The following is a 21,766-nucleotide window of genomic DNA, read 5'->3' on the forward strand; positions in this document are numbered from 1 at the left end:
ATCCCAAAGTTATGATTTTTCCTGTTGTTGTTGAAAATATAGCATCATGCTAATGGCTAATTTCTGTAGCTAAGTATACTCAAGGCACAATCTGAAAAGGGTGGCGGCCCAGACTGGGAAGAGGCATAGTTTTGAGAAATGGGTATTTTTTTTTTTTTTTGAAATGGTGCTCGCTCTGTCGCCCATGCTGGAGTGTAGTGGCGCGATCTCAGTTCACTGCAAGCTCCGCCTCCTGGGTTCACACCATTCTGCCTCAGCCTCCCGAGTAGCTGGGACTACAGGCGCCCGCCACCATGCCCGGCTAATTTTTTGTATTTTTAGTAGAGTTGGGGTTTCACCTTGTTAGCCAGGATGGTCTCGATCTCCTGACCTCGTGATCCACCTGCCTCAGCCTCCCAAAGTGCTGGGATTAGAGGCGTGAGCCACTGCACCCGGCCGAGAAATGGGTTTTTAAATAAATATCATTTGTAAAATAAATAAAAATGGAGGTTTCAAATGTAATGGGTTCTAGAAATTAAGAAACCCCAAATGATCTTAGTAACTTAACTACTCAAGAAGTCGAATATATTCCAATTACAACAGTGCAATACGCTTTTAAAGTCATAGGGAAACTAAAGCACATGCACTTTAAACATAAGGAATAACAAGTTTGCAAAACATTTTAATGGAAACCCACCAAAAATAAGGCAGTCTTTAAATTTCAGAAGACTTTTAGACTTACAAAGTCAACCTGCCAGCCGGGCGTGGTGGCTCACGCCTGTAATCCCAGCACTTTGGGAGGCCGAGGTGGGCAGATCACCTGAGGTCAGGAATTAAGAGACCAGCCTGACCAACATGGAGAAACCCTGTCTCTACTAAAAATACAAAACTACCCGGGCATGGTGGCATATGCCTGTAATCCCAGCTACTTGGAAGGCTGAGGCAGGAGAAACGCTTGAACCTGGGAGGCGGAGTGAGCCAAGATTGCGCCATTGCACTCCAGCGTCGGCAACAAGAGTGAAACTCCGTCTTAAAAAAACAAAACAAAGAAGCAAACAAAAAAACAAAGTCATCCTGCCATATGTAGCAGAAAGAATTAGATGACCTTCCATCAATTTGTTCTAATTCTGTAAAATAATCTCTCCATAATCTAAAGTTGTTCTTGGTAGTGATTTAGCAAAATAAAACTGAATCATTACCTTACTTAAACCATCTGAATAGTCCATACAAGTAGACAAGGGTCAAAAAACAAAACAAACCAAAAAAAAAAAAAAAAGAAAAACACAAAAGAAAAACAAAGTAACCAAGGCCCTGATCTTCTGATCACAGTGGAATGAAGAGGGGAGGCTGTTATAAGATTGCAATGAGAGGAAAGGGGTTCAAAAAGTGGAGCAGGAGTAGGATTAAAAATGGAAAGGAGGAAGGGAGAAGAAAGCACAGAAACCTTTCTGAAATGATACTAATTTTCCTTGTTTTTTTTTTTTCCGTTTTAGAATTGAGTACTTGAACATCATCACATCTAGAATATTCTAAGACACTTAAGATGGTTCCTACAGAAAACCCTCATGAATCCTAAGCCAGTGAAGAAAAAATTGTTAAACCATTAGCTTCAAAAACAGCCATATAAGTGTTAAGGAATACTTACCCAAATAATTACCAAAGAAGAAGCATAATAAGAAGTTAATAACATTGAGTTCCCAAACATCAAAACAAAACAAAGTGCAAGAGAAATCTGGAAAAATCCAAGAAAAAAATATAAGTAATGCGCATAAAACAAAAAACCTTTGTTTTTTATTGTGAAAATTGCACATGCCCATAATAAACAAAATTCAAACTGTTCAAAAGGGACTATAAGATTAAAACAGCCCATTCTCCATCCCACACTTCAAACTCCCAGAGATAACCATCATCAACAGTTTCCTGTTTATCCTTCCAGACAACATGTATAAATTCTAGTTTATATATTTTGTTAAACCACAAATGGACACTTACCCCGCAAGCTATACTATTTCTTGCTTTTATTTGTAATATGTTTCAGAGAGCTTTCCATACACATGCAAGCCAATCTAATACATTCTGCTTAAGAACTGGAAAAAGTATTCTATTCTATAGATGTACCTTAATTTATTTAACTAGTCCTCCGAATACTGCAAAACACTTAAGTGCTTTCCACTTCTATTTTGTTTTGTTTGGGTCTTCCCAACACAAACACTGCTATGATAGACATCCTTATGCGTATATCTTATGTGCATGTCAGTACATTTATGAATAAATTACTAGAAGTGAAATTGATGGATCAAGGATATACACATTTTTAAATTCAATACAAATATTGACAACTTGGCCTACAAGAAGATTGTGCCAATTCACTTTCCCACCAACTGGGCAGGAGAGTTCCTGTGGATATATATTCTGGCAGCACTGTATTATTCTTTTAAATATTTGCCAATCCAGTAGGGAAAAAATGTTATCTCATTGTTTCATTTTTCCATTCTTTTAATAGTAGATGAGACACAGCACCTTTTATTCTATTTGCTGGTTATGTTGTCTTGTGTGTATGTGTGAACTGCTTATTCCCACTGCCCATCTGTCTACTGGGCTTTCATTATTTTTCTTAACAGCTCTCTTCATACATTACAGAACATAGCCCCAATATCCAGAATCTACAAAGAACTTAAACAAATTTACAAGAAAAAAACAAACAACCCCATCAAAAAGTGGGTGAAGGATATGAACAGACACTTCTCAAAAGAAGACATTTATGCGGCCAACAAACATATGAAAAAAAAGCTCATCATAATTGGTCGTCAAAGAAATGCACATTAAAACCACAATGAGATACCATCTTATGCCAGTTAGAATGGCGATCATTAAAAAGTCAGAAGACAACAGATGCTGGAGATGATGTGGAGAAATAGGAACACTTTTACAGTGCTGGTGGGAGTGTTAAATTAGTTCAACTATTGTGGAAGATAGTGTGACAATTCCTCAAGGATCTAGAACTAGAAATACCATTTGACCCAGCAATCCCATTGCTGGGTATATACTCAAAGGATTATAAATCATTCTACTATAAAGACACATGCACAGATATGTTTATTGCAGCACTGTTCACAATAGCAAAGACTTGGAACAAACCCAAATGCCCATCAATGATAGACTGGATAAAGAAAATGTGGCACATACATACCATGGAATACTATGCAGCTATAAAAAAGGATGAGTCCATGTCCTTTGCAGGGACATAGATGAAGCTGGAAACCGTAACTGTCAGCAAATTAACACAGGAACAGAAAACCAAACACCGCATGTCCTCACTCATAACTGTCGGTTGAACAATGAGAACATATGGACACAGGGAGGGGAACATCACACACAGGGGACTATTGGGGGCTGGGAGGCTAGGGGAGGGATAGCATTAGGAGAAATACCTAATGTAGATGATGGGTTGATGGGTGCAGCAAACCACCATGACACATGTATACCTATGTAACAAAACTCCACTTGCTGCACATATACTCCAGAACTTACAGCATATATATATATATATATATATATATATATATGAACCTAGCCACTCATCAAGTAAACATATTGTAAATATTTTTCTCAGTTCATTTTTGACCTTTGTGGTATTTTTGTATTATGGTTATTTTCTAAATCTTTATGTTAGCAAATTTATCTTTCATTTCCTTTAGGTCTTTGGATTTATCTGTCATTTAAAAAGGCACTAAAAATAAAATAATCCATATTTTCTTCTAGAAGTTTTATTTTTGATCCATATATATCAATTTCCATGTGAATTTCAGAATCAGCTTATTAAGCTTCAAAAACTAAAATTTTAATTAAAATTACTTTATTCAATAACGTGTTATTTATAGTTATATCTGTTCAACATCAAATCTTTAGATCCCAAAGCAATACATCTTCCTTCCATTTCTTTAAATCTTCTTTTACATGCATTAGCAAGTATAGTTTTCTTTATATAGATCCTGCATATTTTCTTGAGTTTATTCTAAAGCATATTATTTTTGCTGCTGTTGTATCAAGAATCTTCATATTTTCTGATTGTATACAAAAAAATTATATTAAATATGCATCAATGAATATTATTTCATTGTTTCCAGTAGTAGTTTATTTGGATTTCTCAAGTATTCAAAATGATATCAACTACAAACAATGATATTTTTACATTTTCCTTTGAATTATTTTTTAGTCAATTGTATTAGCTGACATTTGTGCAATAATGTTAAGTGATGAGAGAGGCAGTAGGCATATTTATCATGCTTCTGGCATTAATGGAAATAGGACATTTTTCTATTGCTTCATCATTTTACGTGATACTAGTTTTTGTTTTGAGGTGTGGGTATCTTAAATTTCAATGAAATATCCATCTATTTTTACTTGATTATGGTCTTAAACACCAAAAATAGATGTTGACTTTTATCAAATACCTTTATAATATCAAAGGCAATTATTATGGATTTTTTAAACTTCTTAATGTGATAAATCATATTAATAGAATTTCTATTATCAACACATTCCTGCATTCCTGGAATGAGGCACTTGGATACAAACTTAACTACGTAAAAAATCTATCTGAGCAAAACTACAAAACTTCAGTGAAACTAATCAAAGAACTTTATAAATACATGAAGTGTTATTCCACGTACAGGAAGATTCTATATTGTCAAGATGCCAGTTCTTCCCAACTTGATTCAGCACAATCTCAATAACGAGCCTAGCAAGTTACCAGTAAAGTGATTCTGAAGTTTATATGGAGATACAAACAATCCAGTATAGAGCCAACTCAATACTGAAGAAGAGCAGAGGACTGACACTACCCCACTTCAAGACTTACTATAAAGTTACTGTAATCAAGACAGTGTGATATTGGTGAAAGAAGACACGAACAGATCAAGGGAACAAAATATAGAGCCCAGAAATAGACTCACATATATAGTCAACTGATATTTGACAAAGGAGCAAACGCAATACAGTGGAGCAAAAATAGTCCTTTCAACAAACAGTGCTGGAACAACTAGAGATCCACATACAAAAAAATAAATGTAGACATACACTTTACACCCTTCATGAAAATTAACTCAAAACAGACCATGGATCTAAATGCACACTGCAAAACTATAAAGCTCCTAGAAGATAACACTGGAGGAAACCTAGATGACCTTAGGTATGGTGATGACTTCTTAGATAAAAGAACAAAGGTACAATTTATCAAAGAAACAACTGATAAGCTGAACTTCATTAAAATTAAAAACTTCTGCTCTGTGAAAGGCAGGACAATGACTGAGAGAAGATATCTGCAAAAGACACATCTGATAAGGGACTGTTATCAAAAATCTACAAAGAATTCTTAAAACTCGACAATAAGAAAATGAACAACCCAAGGAAAAATAAGCAAAGGATCTTAATAGACCAAAAAAGATACACAGATGGCAAAAAAAGCATATTAAAAGATGTTCAACCAGATTAAAACAATGAGATACTATTACACATTTATTAGATGCCCAAAAATCCACATTGACACCACCAAATGCTGACAAGGATGTGGAGCAGCAGGAACTCTCATTTACTGCTGGTGGTAATGCAAAATGGTATGGCCACTTTAGAAGACAGTTTGGCAATTTCCTAAAAACTAAGCATACTCTCACCATACCATCCAAATATCACTTTCCTTGGTATTTACTCAAATGAACTGAAACATCCATGTGAAAACCTGAATACAGATGTTTACGGCAGCTTTATTCATAATTGCCCAAACTTGGAGTTAACCAACAAGTTCTTTAATAGGCAAATAAATAAACAGTGGTACATCCATATAATGTTAATAAAATGTTAATAATAATCAAGATCGAAACGAGCTATCAAGCCATGAAAAGACTTGGAGGAAACTTATTTGCTTTTTACTAACTGAAAGAAGCCAATATGAAAAGGCTACCTACTGTATGGTTCCAAACACATAACACTATACAAAAGGCAAAACTATGGAAACAGTAAAAAGATCAGTGGTTGCCATGGGTTAGGGGGAAGGAGGGATGAATAGGTGGAGCACAGAGGAACTTTATGGCTGTGAAACTGTTCTACAAAATACTACATGGTTGACACATGTCATTATACATTTGTCAAAATCCAGGCCGATTGTGGTGGTTCACATCTGCAATCCTAGCACTTTGGGAGGCCAAGGCAAAAGGAACCCTTGAGCCCAGGAGGTCGAGGCTGTGGTGAGCCATGTTTGCACCACTGAACTCCAGCTGGGCAACAGAGCAAGATCCTGTCTCAAAAAAACAAAACAAAACACAACAACCAACCATAGAAAAGTGAGGCCTAACGTAAACTACAGACTTTGGGTGATTCTGATGTGTGAAGTAGGTTTATCAATTGTAACAAATGTACCACTCTGGTGCGGGATGTCAATACAGGGGTAGGTTGTGCATGGTTGGGGGCAGGGGGTATATGGGAATTCTGTACTTTCTGCTTAATTTTGCTATAAACATGGCTGGGTGCGGTGGCTCATGCCTGTAATCCCACACTTTGGGAGGCCGAGGTGGGCAGATCACATGAGGTCAGGAGTTCGAGACCAGCCTGGCCAACATGGTGAAACCTCATCTCTATTAAAAATACAAAAATTAGCTGAGTGTGGTGGCACGTGCCTCTAATCCCAGCTACTCGGAAGGCTGAGGCAGGAGAATCACTTGAACCTGGGAGGTGGAGGTTGCAGTGAGCTGAGATTGTGCCACTGCACTCCAGCCTGGGCGACAGAGTGAGATCCGTCTCAAAAAAAAAAAAAAAAAAAAAAAAAATTGCTATAAACCTAAAACTTCTCTGAAAAATAAAGATTTTTAATTAAGAAACAAAAACCACAGCGAGATATCACCTTATACCTATTAGGATGGCTACCATCACAAGAGCAGAAAATAAATGTTGGTGATTACATGGAGAAAATAGAACCTCGTGCACTGTTTACAGGAATGTAAAATGTACAGCTACTATGGAAAAGTTTGGCAGTTCCTTAAAAAAATAGATTTACCATATGATCAATCCAGCAATTCCACTTCTGGGTACATACCGAAAATAATTGAAAGCAAGATCTCAAAAAATATTTGTTTACCCATGTTCATAGCAGCATTATTTCCTATAGCTGCAACACAGAAGTAACCCAAGTATCTGTGGATGGACTGGATAAGCAAAATCGTGTGTGTGTGTGTGCGCGTGTACACACAATGGAATCCAAGTATCCATGGACAGATTGAATGGATAAGCAGAATCGTGTGTGTGTGTGTGTGTGTGTGTGTGTGTACACACAATGGACTATTATTTAGCTTTAAAAATGAAGGAAATTCTGACATGCTTCAACATAGAAGAAACTTGGGGACAGTAGGCTAATCGAAATAGGCCAGTCACAAAAAGACAAATACTGTATGATTTCACTTACATGACATATATAAAGTAGTCAAAATCACAAAGACAGAAAGTAGAATGGTGGTTTCCAGGGGCTGGGAAGATGGAAGAATAAGGACTTTAATGGGTATAGAGTTTCAGTTTTGCAAGATGAAAAATGTTCTGGAAATAGATAGTGGTGATGGTTGTAAAACAATGTGAATGTACTTAATATCACTGAACTGAATAATTAAAAATGCTTAAGGTGGTAAATTTTAAGTTACATGTATTTTACCACAATAAAAAATGGAAAAATAATTTTTTGGAAATAATTCTATATATTTTTTCTTTTTATAACTATAAGAATTTAGGAATTTATAAAACGATAATGGAAGAAGACAGAAAATAGTAAGTCATATAATGAAGTATGTATCATTTACCCAAGGTAGGTTTTACTACAAACTACGTTGTATAACTTTATAATTTTATAACTATGACTTGAGTCAAGGCCCTCAGCCATAGTTGCCTATGTGACCAGCCAACTCTGAAGGCTTAACATTTAATCTGATTTATACTACAAAATAAAAAACTATTTTAAATAGTTTGGGGAAAAAATAAGCCAAGTCTAAAAAATATATAATTACTGTCTAACTCATTCATGAACAAGGATGTAAAAATCCCATCAAAATGAAAGCAAAGTGAATCCAGCGACATGCAAAAATTGTGTTTAGCCCAGAAAAGCAAGTTTATTTAATGCTAGAAAATTAATTAATGTAAATTCATTCATAGTAACAGATTGAAGAGGGGGAAATACACTGATTCATCTAAACAGATGTAGGAAAGCATTTCATGAAACTTAACATTTATTAATTTCTTTTTAAAAGTGCTCAAAGCATGATGAGGACATGTTAAAAGGAAAGAGAAGTCAGCCTGAATAGTTGGACAAGTGTGGAACAATTTGAGCATCAACATAAATAACAAAAATAATGGATTACACTGCACTGACTAAAATAGATGTCATTTTCTTTTGGACACAAGACAAACTGGTAAAAGATCTGAATCAGAATTTACAACAATGGAAATATGAAGGGCGTATCAACAAGCCAAAAGATGCTCAGCTTCATTATGAATCAGAGAAAATGCAAATTAAGGTTACAAGATACCATTTTACACGAACCAGACTGATAAAAAAGGATGTAGAATAACATAAGCTGCTATATATTGCTGTTGGAAGTAGTCCAATCATTTTAGAAAAACAATTTGGTATTTATAGAGTTGAACATGTACATAATTTACCACCCAACAAGTTTATACTAGGTAAATACCCTAGAGAAACTCTCAACATATGTGTCCTAGGAGATAAGTGAAGAATGTACAGCATTATTTATAACTAAAATAAGAAGTTGGGGGGTAGAGGAGAGAACCTAAATGTCCTTCAACAAGAAAACGAATAAATGAATTATGCTTTATTTATATGATGGAAAATATAAAGCAGTGAAAATATTTGAATTCTAGTTACATATAAGTAGCAGAAATCTGAGTGAAAAAATAGTACTTATAAAATGCCATTTGTATAATCCTTACAAAGAATGTGAACATTTAATAATAAAAATGTATACTATTTAGTAATCCACATATTGTAAAGTTATAAAGAAAAGCAAATTGATTACAATTCAAAAAGTCAGAATAGTGGTTACCTCTAGGAGCAGTGAGGCGATGAGCTCAGGGCATACAGGACTTAAAAGTAACGATAAGGTTCTATTTTCCATTTGGAGAGTAGGCTCCTGGTTGTTTATTTTATGACCCTGTTTATAACTTCCTTACACATTACAAATGTTCTTTTATATGTATAAATTATTAAGAAAATGAAAATAATGGGATATTATGACAACTGTAAAATTATCAGGAAAAGAAAACATCAAAATTATAAAAACTAATGAGAGAAGACAAATGTTTGTTTTTAAAGGATAACCATTCAAGAATATCAACCAACCAGCTTTAGGGTCTTTGTTCTAGCTGTTCCACCAACCTAGAGATCAGTTTCTTTGATATCTACTTGGCTAACTCCTTCTCCTTCTTCCAATCTTTGTTCTACTCCCCCTTCTCAAGAAGACCTGCCCTGACCACCTCATTTGATTTTTCCATCTCCTACCTCCTGATCTTGGTGCTCCTGATCTGCCTTACCCTGACCTTTTCTTTCTTCTAAAATCTTTTTTTTGTATTTTTTTTTATAGAGATGGGGTCTCACCCAGGCTGGTCTTAAACTCCTGGGCTCAAATGTCCTCTTGCCTCAGCCTCCCCAGGCCACCATACCTGGCCTAAAATCCTTATCACCTTCTAACATCCTACATAATTTACCCATTTGTTATGTTTATTATTTATCTTCTGTCTTCCCTCTTTCCCCCATCCTGTTAGAATGTAGTAATATGAATGCTGGTGTATTCCACATGCCTCGATAGTTGACGCTCAGTAAATGAACTTTTTTTCTTTTTTGTAGAGACATGGTCTTGCTATGTTGCCCAGGCTAGAGTGCAGTGGTGTGATCATAGCTCACTGCAGTCTCAACCTCCTGGGCTAATGCAATCCTCCCACATCAGCTTCCTAAGTAGCTAGTACTACAGGCATGCGTCACCATGCTAAAATTTTTTATTTTGTAGAGATGAGGTATGGCTCTCTTGCCCAGGCTGGTTTCAAACTCCTGGCCTCAAGTGAACCCCACCTTGGCCTCTCAAAAGTGTTGGGATTACAGGCATGAGCCACCATGTCGGGCCCTTCTACTTCATTTTAACAGACAGCTCCTGGATAATATATCAGCCCCATGTTTCTGTTTCATAAATTATTTCTTTTACTGATAATGCATAAGTTGGGCACAACTTCAATCAGATAATATGACCCAAATTAAATTTTTGTGAGTGGTCTATCAAAACGAGGTCTGTTGATTATATCACAATGTTTGAACAACATTTGTTTTAGTTATGAAATTGTTACAACTAGTTTCAACCATGAACAAATCAAATACTAATCAGGAGTTTTAAGGGCAAACTAAATGGAAAAGAACAATAAAAAATTATTACCATGTGTATATAAATGATCTTCCGTAATTTACATATATCAATGTACCCGACAACATATACTGCAAATAATGATGCAATCTGAAATTTAAAAATAAATTAAAAGTAAAAAAGATAAAATGAATAGCTACAAGAATGAATAATACATTTACTGTTGTTTCAACTGATTTATATCTACACACAGTGAGTTCTTCTGTTTTCCTTTTATCTGCCAATTTATTATTAAATATAGTCAATATATTAGTATAGAAAATACTGATTTTTCTGATACACAGCTTTCTCAATCATGTGAATTGTCTACTTTGTCAACTGTCCAAAACAATACTCATTTTAACTTCAGGTCAACCCTACTGTCAACACACACAATTAAAAAGTGCCTTGTCCAATCAAAAAAGATGAAAATGTAATTATAACATGACAACTAATACATAATTGGGGAAGGTACATTAAACTGAAAAATAATTATGCAATGCATGTGTGCATAAAAATACCTTAATTTCTGCTTGCTAGTCACTCTTTACAAGTATCTCCATTAGTGTTCTTTCATTAATACAAATATTCAAGAGTTAATTATAATCAAATTTATCAACTTCAACTTAAGAGTACTTTCGCTGCAAAGCAAAACAATACTGAATAACAAAGATAAGCATTCTTACAAATTTGAGTTCAATAAATGCATTATGTTAGGAAGTAAATAATTAACAATCATTAATAAATAATCCTACATATTTCTCTACCCTGAACTTTCTTTTGTTCAACATTTCTAAAAAATGTTTTAGAAAAACATTTTTTCTAGAAAATGTTTTGGGACTTAGAACCACAGAATATCTCAGTTGTAATTTTATGCAAATGAGCTCACATAGTCAAACATGCTAAGCTTAAAACAGCTTAAAATATAATCACCTCACCTGGGTAAGAAGTACAAACTGAGCAAACTGCCAAGGAAGCATGAAAAATACATTGGAAATGCAGAGTGCAATCAAGCTTCCTCTATAAAGTTTTGTAGCCCTTGAAAAGATAAAATAAGTGTAAGTTTAAACACGAAATAGTCTAGTATGGCTCCAAACTGCTGCAAATTAGAATCTCTAAATATATATGATCTGGTTATAACACAACCTAAACACAAAATGAACCAATGGGTTAGAAATTATACCTCCTGATACTCAATTACAACAATTTTCTTTGAAAGGTAAATACCCATTATTGCTAACAATAGCAGAGAGAGAAGGAGGATGGCTGGGTCAGTATATCCATGAACATTTTTTTCAAATTATATTTTGGTGAATCCATGACTGAATATTTAAAAATACTGATTCAACAGATTCATTAGTTAGAAAGGCAGAAGATGCCTATGAAAAGATGATAGCAGCATAGTCTAAGTGCTAAGTATTATGTAGACAACTACCGCAATAATGCAGAATAAGAGCTAAGCGGCTGAGAGAGATTTTGTAAGCGTGTGAGATAAAAAGTTGGGTCTGGCACAGGTAGGAGAACACAGAAAAGTTAAGTGGAGGAAAAGATATGGGGGCCATTCTGAAACAATCTTTAGAGATCTCATTTTGGTACTGACTTGTAATTTAGGAGATTTTTAGGAGTGTAAGATGATTTTATCCTCTAAATCTGCAAGCCAACGCAAAGCCCCCACACATGTCCATCTTCACAGAAGTGGAGTGTGCATGTTAATATACTGAGGTGATGAGGTGTATGCAGCTTGGATACAGTAAAGACATCCTGGTTAGATAAACCTACCTGGAGGATAGAGCGCCATTATGAAACGCCTTTCTTCACTTCCCCAAGTATCCCTTCTCCAAAGGACATCCCTCTCTGCTATTTTAATCCAACAAAAGTATTTTTAAACTCCAGATAACCTTTTAATGAGTTATGAAATCAACTTATGGAATAAAATTCAGCATTTAAAAATGGAGATCAGCAGAGTGAAACAATATATATGACTATATCCTACTTACGAGGGGTTCTATTCTGTGAAACTTTTGTTTCAGTTGTGTGCATACATGTATGTGTATACTAAGCCACAGTGTAAAACTTATTTCTTATTTCTCATAGATCATAGTCCAAAAGTTTGAAAGCCGCTGTCTAAAATAAAGCATTTCTCTACTACTTTTGAATACTAAATATGATTTTCATTTTATGGGTAACAAGAGACATTAAGATTTCCAAGCAGAATTTAATACCAATCTGGCAGTTGGATAAAGAATGCACTATGGGGAGATAGGAGTGAATAGAAAACAAAGAAAATCCAATTGGTGATCAAAATAGCTCTGACCCAAGACAACAGAAATGGAAACATAAATATTGCCAAGAATTAAAAAAAAAAAGCTAAGAACAACCAAAAAAAGCTAAGCTGTGCTAGTATTAGGTGGGTATATAAACTGAATTTCTAAAAATGCTTAAAATTCAAAACTGGACAAAACCAATTTGTTAAAACATACCACTAACCTTATTTATAAATGATTCTTAGCATTAAGGAATAGTCTCTTTTCTGGTTTTATAATAGTATCCTCAGCACTGCAGCCTGCATCAACACTGCTCAGCTTCTTCTTGGCTCCACCAAGCCATCACCACCCACCACCTCCCTCTAATGTCACAATATGTCAACTACAGGTAGAAACCAAGAACTAAAGGAAATGGCTGCTCTTCCAAAGGAGACAATGTCAGTAATAAGGATGAAATACCAGAAGATGAAGATGGCCAATACAGAGAAGGTTGCTATCCTTCAGAAAAAAGACAAGATGTCTGCCAAAACTTCAAGAAAGGAGGTTTAGCAGGTTTTCCCTCCTAAAAAGACTGTAGTGTCCAAGAAAGCAAAATGAAAGCCCACACTTCCAAGCAACCAGTCATAGCCACAGCAGGCAAGCAGGGAGCCACGAGAACTAAGGGGCATAACCACAAAAGCCGTCGCAATCAGAAGTGATAAGCTGCCGATGAAGATGGCGAGGAAGATCAAGATGGGATGGATCTGAACCAGGAGTGGTGAAAGCAGCAGCTGATGCAGCTTCAGATGGCCTGGAATATGAGAACGGAAATGTCAACTAGAATATAAACAGAGACAATGAAGAAGGCTCTAAAGAAAGGAAAGTTCTCTAAAACTTTTCAGCAAAAAGTAAAGACAGGTATTAACACATGGGTAAGGCTGAAAAAGACAATGAAAAGAGACTAAAGAAAACATAAAAAGCTTGTCACAGAAGCACCTGGAGCCAAAAACAGAGAAGAATCCAACAGAAGGCAGCTCTTGAAGGCAGGAAACAGCAACTGAAGAGGCCCCATCCTGGCAGGCAGAATAACGGCCTCCAAAAATATCTGTGTCCTAATCCCTGGAACCTGTGAACATGTCATGTTGCATGGCAAAGGGTAACTAGGGCTGCAGATGGAATGAAGATGACTAATCACCTGGCCTCACAGTAGCGAATGTATCCCGGATTATCAGGTGGACCCAATGTAACCACAGGGTACCTAAAAGCAGAAGAGAGGCTGAAGAGAAGGTTGGAGTGAACTGACAAAGAAGGACTTAATCCACCATTGCTAGTTTTGAAGATGAAGGAGCCACAAGCCAAGAAATGCAGGCAGTCTCCCAAGAAATGCAGGCAGCCTCCCAAGAAATGCAGACAGCCTCTAGAAGCTAGAAAAGGCAAGAAAATTGATTCTCTCCCCTCCCACTCTGCGCCTTCAGGAAGAGGGTAGCACCTCCAATACCCTGATTTTAAAACTTTGGAGCTAGAAAACTCCAAGATAGTAGATCCCAGTTTGTGGTGACTGGCTACACAGCAACAGGAAACTAACACTACCTTCTATGGTACAGATGGACTAAAGAAAGCAGCGCTCAGTCCCCGGAGCAGCATCCACACAGCTACTCAGGGACAGATCAGATCAGTGAGAGAAAAAAGAATCAAAGGTTTGCCTTCGCTAGATTTAAGACAGGAGCAGAGGTAGAAAAGCAGGAAGGAACGAGAGACTGATGGGCAGTCTGCTGTCTGCACTATACTGGAGAAAAAAGCCATGGTCAAGAATGTGAATGTGGAAAAACAGCATCTGTAGTGGTGAATCAAAGACTCTTATAGCACAACACATCTTACAGAGATGTTTGAGAAGGGACCGTTGCTCAAGGTGCCTCAGAACCAACAGGGCACAGTTAAAGGTTATGAATTCATAGTGGTTCACCTTATTTAAAAGTGCTAAAGAAGCTTTAAACCCTATAAAAGAGGAGTTTAGGGGACAGCAATAAAGCTGGAGCTACAGACTTTAAAAAGCTAATGCAAAAACAGTACCCATCCCATGTTCTATGAAAGGTCTGTCTAAAGACGCTACTACATAGGGGACTAAAAGCCATGTGATGATTCCATACTTGCTGTAACAATCAGAGGGAAATAGATTGCCCAAAGGGTTTGGCATAACAGACTTCATCAAAGTTCTTCTGAATTCGGAGGATCACTGAAGGGAGTTATCAGTCTGAGTCATCTTCAGATTTTTATCATGCTTTGTTCCATTTTTCCACAGCCCCCATTTCATTTCCTTTTTACCCTCTGGGGCAAGGCAGCTATATTCAATATTCATCAGCAGAAAGGGAGAGAAGTGTGAATTCTGTGAATTATCCTTTGCCCCAAAGGATTGTATCTTACAGGATACACTATAGCATGACCAGCCTTTATCTTCTTTCTGCTCATTTTCAGGAGGTTATAGTGGTAACAGAAGAAGACTTGAGAAAGCGGAAATGACAGGAGAAGTGAAAGCAATTTGTTCCTTCTCAAGCAGTCACTTTGGACCACCAAGAAAAAGGAGGAGGAACAGAGGCTGATAGAGGAAATGTTTTTGGTACTATTTTTAAGTTACACTCTTACAATATTTTTACTAATAACAGCATCATATTGGTTAATTATTTTATTATGTTCACTTTATTATGGAAGCTTAAGAAATTTTAGTTTAAATTATTTAATGCAAAAAGAAATAAGGTTAAGTCAAAGTTACCTGAGAATATGAGTCACTAGCAACATCTGAAGAACAAGAAATGGATATGAGAAGCTTTCACGGAGAGGTGGTGTCCACATTACACGGGTACACTGAAAAAAAAAATAGTAGTATAGTATACTTGCTAAATTTACTAAGACATTCCAAGTAAAAACTGCTATTTATAAATAAAATTATTTTTAACAAATAATTTAAACAGTGTGTTGTAAAACAAACTACTGGACTTTATTCCATAAACAGCAAAACTAGCATGTGAGAAATGTTACTGACAGAGACACATGTGGCTTAAGATCATGTAAAGCATTAGTATCATGAATTGTCAACAAGAAAATACCAAAAAAGATGCAACTACATCTTAAAAGGAAAGGGAGGAAAGTACCAGCAAGAAAATGTTCTGCCAAATTTTAGAATATTTTGAGTTTGTCTTCTTTCCCATGAATTTCAGCAAAACTATCCATAACCAGTACTTGAGAACTCTTTCTAGTCATCAAATTTAGTATTTTCATTCACAGTGCTGCTACAAAGGAATATTCCATTTTTGGTTTTACTTCTTTGCCTAAGCTACCCTGGGTTGCAAAATATTTAAAAGTAGGTGGTGGAATCAAATTAAGTTAGCAAAAGTCCTAAAACTGTTAAGTATAAACCTTTCTGAAAAGCTCACTTTGGACATAATTAAGCAATGTACTATCACAGTTGTAATAATGTCATTTTACTGTATATAGACTAAACATATTAGTAAGTTCATCCTTCCATTGACAGAAAACCGCATAGAATTAAATGCAAGCAATCTGATATTATTAAGTCACACTAAAATAATGACGTCTTTCAATGCAAGCAGGGGTACCTAAAAAGATTCCACAGAATGACAAAGACCATGTCAGAAATAAGTGTTTCCTATATTTTAGCTCTACCTCAGACTACTGAATATTTCTAGTGCTGCTATAGAAAGACTGAGCCAATTTACTGCTCTTTTCTAACAAGCTCACCATCCTTTATGAAACTGACATACATCTCTATTTATGAATGAACTACTCACACAAGAGAATGCTGAAAAGATTGAAAAGGTCCACTGTTAATGTATACTGTTGTTACTAGAATGCAATTTTTAAAAGCTGTTAGTTTATTAGGTTGACTGGAGAGTTCAGTATGATTGACAGTAAGATACATGGGCAAACTACGTTTCATTGCCCTTTACCATGCTTCGCAGATAACGTCTGTCACAAATTGAAGGTTTGTGGCAATCCTGCATCAAGCAAGTCTATCAGTGCCATTTTTCCAATAGCATGTGGTCACTTCATGTCTCTGTGTCATATTTTGGTAATTTTCATAATATTTCAACCTTTTTCATTATTACTATATCTGCTATGGTGATCTGTGATCAGTAATCTCTGATATTACTATTCTAATTGCTTTAGGTGCCTTGAACCATGCCCAATAAGATGGCAAATTTAATGGATAAATGTGTGTGTTCTAACTGCTCCGCCCATCAGCCACTCTCCCATCTCTCTCCCTCCCATCAGGCCTCCAAATTCCCTGAGACACAACAATATTAAAATTAGGAAAATTAATAAGCCTATAAGGGCCTCTAAGTGTTCAATTAATAGAAAGAGTTGTTCATCTCTCACTTTAAGTCAAAGGCTAGAAATGATTAAACTTAGTGAAGAAGGCATGTCAAAAGCCGGGAGAGGCCAAAAGCTAGGCCTCTTATGCCTAAAAGTCAGAAATGCAAAAGAAAAATTATTGAAGGAAATTAAAAGTGAAACAACCTTATTGCTGATATGCAGACAGTTTTAATGTTCTGGATGGAAGATCAAACCAGCCACATTTCCTTAAGTCAAAGCCTAATCCAGAACAAGATCCTAACTCTCTTCAATTCTATAAAGGCTGAGAGAGGTGAGGAAGCTGCAGAAGAAAGTTTGAACTAGCAAAGGTTGGTTCATGAGGTTTAAGGAAAGAAGCCATCTCCATAAAAGTACAAGGTAAAACAGCAATGCTGATGTAGAAGTTGCAAGTTATCCAGAAGATGTAGCTAACATAACTGAGGTTGGTGGCTGCACTAAACAACAGATTTCAGTGCAGATGAAAAAGCCTTCTATTGGAAAAAGATGCCATCTAGGACTTTCCTAGTCGGAGAGAAGTCAGTGGCTGGCTTCAAAACATCAAAGGACAGGCTGACTCTCTTGTTAGACCTAATGCAACCAGTGACTAACTTGAAGCCAATATTCATTGACCATTCTAAAAATCCTAGGACCCTTAAGAATTACACTAAATCTACTCTGCACGTGATCTACAAATGGAGCAACAAGCCTAGATGATAGCACATCTGTTTTAGCATGATTGACTGGATATTTTAAGCCCATTCTTGAGACCTACTGCTCAGAAAAAAACATTCATTTCAAAATATTATTGCTCATTGACAGTGCACTTGGTTACACAAGTGCTCGGATGGAGATGGATGAGGTGATTAATGTTGCCTTCATGCATGCTAACACAGCATCTATTCTGCAGCCCATGAAGCAAGGAGTCATTTCAACTTTCAGGTCTTATTAAGAGATATGTTTCATAAGGCTCTAGCTGCCATAGTGATTCCTCTGATGAATCTGGGCAAATGAAATTTAAATCTTCTGGAGTGGATTAACTATTTCAGATACCATTAAAATCATTCTGATTCATGGGAGGAGGCCAAAATATCATCATTAATAGGACTTTGGAAGAAGTTTATTTCAACCCTCATGGGAGACTTAGATAGGCTCAAGACTTCAGTAGAGGAAGTAACTGCAGATGTGATGGAAATGGCAAGATAATTAGAAATGGAGCCTGAAGATGTGACTGAATTGCTGTAATCTCATGATAAAACTTAAAAGATAAGGAGTTGCTTCTTAAATGAGCAAAGGGAATGGTTTCTTGAAATGGGATCTACTACTGGTAAAGATACTGTAAACATTGTTGAAATGACGACAAAGGATTTAGAATATGACGTAAACTTAGTTGCTAAAGCAGTGGCAGGGTTTGAGAGGACTGACTCCAATTTTGAAAGTTCTACTGCAGGTAAAATGCTATCAAACAGCATCACTTGCTACAGAGGAATCTTTTGTGAAAGAAAGAATCAATCAACACAGCAAATTTCATTGTTATCTTATTTTAAGAAATTGCCATAGCTATCCCAATCTTCAGCAACCCCTCTGTCAGCAGTTATCAACATCAAAGTTAGACCCTCCATCTGAACAACTTGCTGAAGGTTCAGATGATCATTGGCAGTTTGTTTGTTTGTTTGTGTATTTTGAGATGGAGTTCATTCTGCCGCCCAGGTTGGAGTGCAGCTGTGCAATTTCAGCTCACTGCAGAATCCACCTCCTGGGTTCAAGTGATTCTCCTGCCTCAGCCTCCCGAGTAGCTGGGACTACAGGCACCCACTACCACATCCGGCTAATTTTTTTTTGTATTTTTAATAGAGAAAGGGTTTCACCATGTTGACCAGGCTGGTCTTGAGCTCCTGACCTCAGGCAATCCGCCGGCCTCAGCCTCCCAAAGTGCTGGGATTAGCCACTTATTTTTAAATTAAGGTATGTACATTGTTTTTTAGACATAATGCTATTTCACACTTAATAGACTATAGTACAGTGTAAACATAACTTTTATATGCACTGGAAAATAAAAAAATTTGTATGACTTGATTTATTATGATAGTCATTTTACAGCATCTCTGAAGTATGCCTGTATGATCAAAATTTGTAAAGTCATCAGTCTCTGTACAAAAACAAGTATTCAAACAAGCAAGTATTCAAACTATGCAATGTACAATTTGAGAATTTTCTTCACGCAGACGGTTCCCCCACATTTGTTACCCACATTCAATGACGTTATCATTTCTCTAAAATTCGTTGCATTTAATAGCTATAGTCACTCAGTTCACCAAAACTGAATTACATCCTCTGAAAGCAGGGACAAGAAAACCCAATTACAGGACGGTAATGAAGGGCAAGGTCCTCTCCCTCCAAAATTCTGAGTACATGAATTCAAATGTCCATGAAAGTGCTTTCTATTGTTTCTCCAATAACACAATGTGTTTTACTAGGTCTGGTACAAACATAATTGCCATTCCAGATGATGCCATATAATTAGAAAATAGTGAAGAGATTTGGTTTAGTCATGCCTTACGTTTCAACAAATAAATATTTTTTCTTTATCTCTAATTTTAAATGTAAAATAAAAAGTGTGACAGTTTAAAATGCCAATGCTTTTTAAAGGCATTATTTTGAAATTTGAGAATTAAAGGAAATATACATGTGAACTGCTTCAAAAAAGGGTTATACAAATGTATGTTGTTTCTAAGTACAAGAAATACATTTATTGTGAAAATAAATTCAATAAAAATCTTATGTTGCACAAACTGCCATCTAGTATATAATTTTTAGCACACATTTCATAACACTGATTATACTGCAACATAATACTGTGTAGATATTAATAGGCTTTTATTTTCTGCTTAATAATTTTTATCATTGTGCACATGTACCCTAAAACTTAAAGTATAATATTAATAATAATAAAAAACAAAGCACAAATGAAAGAAACTCAGATGACATAGATGATGAAGGCAACAGGAAGCAACTTAAGTAAGAAAGTATAATCCCTCTCCTCAGACAGCTAAGAAGATCTGGGCTTGCAAAAACGTGCAGCCATAAAAATAGGACAATCAAAAATGAATGAAATGCCCTAAAAAGTGAATTATAAATTAGCTGGAAAGAAGTCACTAAAAGGGTTGAAAAATAAATGAGGAGAAGTTTCTTAAAAATGAAAGCCAAAACAGAGATAAAAATAAAGACTAAAAAAATCAAATGAAAAAAAAATTTTTTAATCATTCACTGAAGAACCAATAACTAAGGAATCTCAAAAATAGCTTAATTTTCCAATCCCTATTTTCAAACTATTAACTTATAATATTGTGAATACAGTATGATCTAATTGATTTATGTTCATAACTTCAAAATAAATAGAAGAACAACTGACTAGTGAGTTATAAATTGTGGTTAGTATTAGTTCAAACAGATCATGTTTAAGATTTATTCCAAGAGTTTTTACTAGAGTTGCCATTTGCTGGATCAATTCTAACTTGCTACTATAATGTTTAGGTTTAAAGCAAATTACCTACCTCTGCCTGCTGCTTTTCTATATTGATTATACTATTGCTTTATATTGCTTAATATTAACTATACTAATGCTTTAAACACTATATTTATGAGTGCTTCCTTAAAAGACTGCTGGCACCATGAAGGTTATGCTACCTCTCTTCAGAGAATGTTATAGGTGTTAAGAATCCTGCTGTCCACATAGTAACCATAAACATGCTAGGTTTAAGAGACATGGCTTGAATATCTCTTGTTCGATGCTACTTAGTTAGGGCAGTCCCATTATTTAGGAAGACCCTTACTTTGGAGTAAGCTTTGTGCATCTCAGGGCACCGTATCTTGATAATAAGTAAGCCTGGTTGCTTTCTTGGAGTTTTGGTCTATTTTTGTACCATACACAGGTTGAGTATTTCTTATCCAAAATGCTGGGACCAGAAGTGTTTTGGATTTCAGATTTTTTCAAATTTTGGAATATTTGCATTTTAATTACTGATTGAGCATCTCTAATCCAAAAAACCAAAATCTGAAATGCTCCAATGAGAATTTCCTTTGAGAGTCCTGTTGGCACTCAAAAAGTTTTGGACTTTTCGAGTATTTCAGACTGCAGATTTTCAGATTACACACAGCCTGTACTGATAAGCTGCTCAATTAACCAGTTACATATTTCAATCTGAACTTATAATACAATTTTAGCTCACACAGGGTTTAATATGTCAGTGATATGTAAATGCTATTTTAAACTGTACTATCTTTATAAAGAATTTCAGCTGGTTGTATGACAGAAAACACTGATCTTTTTGTCTCTGAAAATCTAAGATATCAGTATATCCTATTCCAAATTTACAAAAAACCTTTGTGAAACTTTGTTGAAAAAGCAGTGAGTACACCTCCATGTTTCCATCCATTGTTGCAATGACTCAAACTTGACCATTGCTTACTCATCTAAAATAGAAAATACACCTGGCAAGATGTTATCAGTATCAACTCTACCGCCTTTATCATGTGGTTATAAACTACATTGCTCAAGGTTATCAACATAACCAAAATTCTGACTACAAAATGAAAGCATTAACCAAGATATATAGGCAATATAAATAGAAACAGAAACAAATGATTCAAATTGCACTGTCAAAATGATAATACAACGTGGAGAAATAAAAACAATTCAGGTTGCTTCTAAATCGTTTAACTTCTATATTGACTATATCT

At 35.7% G+C, this 21,766-nt stretch overlaps 1 protein-coding gene across 1 annotated transcript in view; it reads right to left on the reverse strand.

Annotated features, from left to right (window-relative positions):
* Positions 1 to 1,235: 1,235 nt before the first annotated feature.
* The window catches only part of LOC116464003 (probable C-mannosyltransferase DPY19L1), a 79,533-nt gene continuing 59,002 nt past the window's right edge, over positions 1,236 to 21,766 (reverse strand). The window contains exons 2-5 of the mRNA XM_032147281.3: positions 15,429 to 15,520; positions 11,357 to 11,456; positions 10,452 to 10,529; positions 1,236 to 1,711 (exon numbers count right to left, since the gene is read on the reverse strand). Of these exons, the coding sequence (XP_032003172.1) occupies positions 1,610 to 1,711; positions 10,452 to 10,529; positions 11,357 to 11,456; positions 15,429 to 15,508 (360 nt within the window). The 5' untranslated portion in view covers positions 15,509 to 15,520 and the 3' untranslated portion in view covers positions 1,236 to 1,609. The remainder of the gene's footprint in view (positions 1,712 to 10,451; positions 10,530 to 11,356; positions 11,457 to 15,428; positions 15,521 to 21,766) is intronic.

The sequence above is a fragment of the Hylobates moloch genome, unplaced genomic scaffold, assembly GCF_009828535.3.
Source record: "Hylobates moloch isolate HMO894 unplaced genomic scaffold, HMol_V3 SCAFFOLD_120, whole genome shotgun sequence".
In the NCBI taxonomy this organism is placed as follows: Eukaryota; Metazoa; Chordata; class Mammalia; order Primates; family Hylobatidae; genus Hylobates; species Hylobates moloch.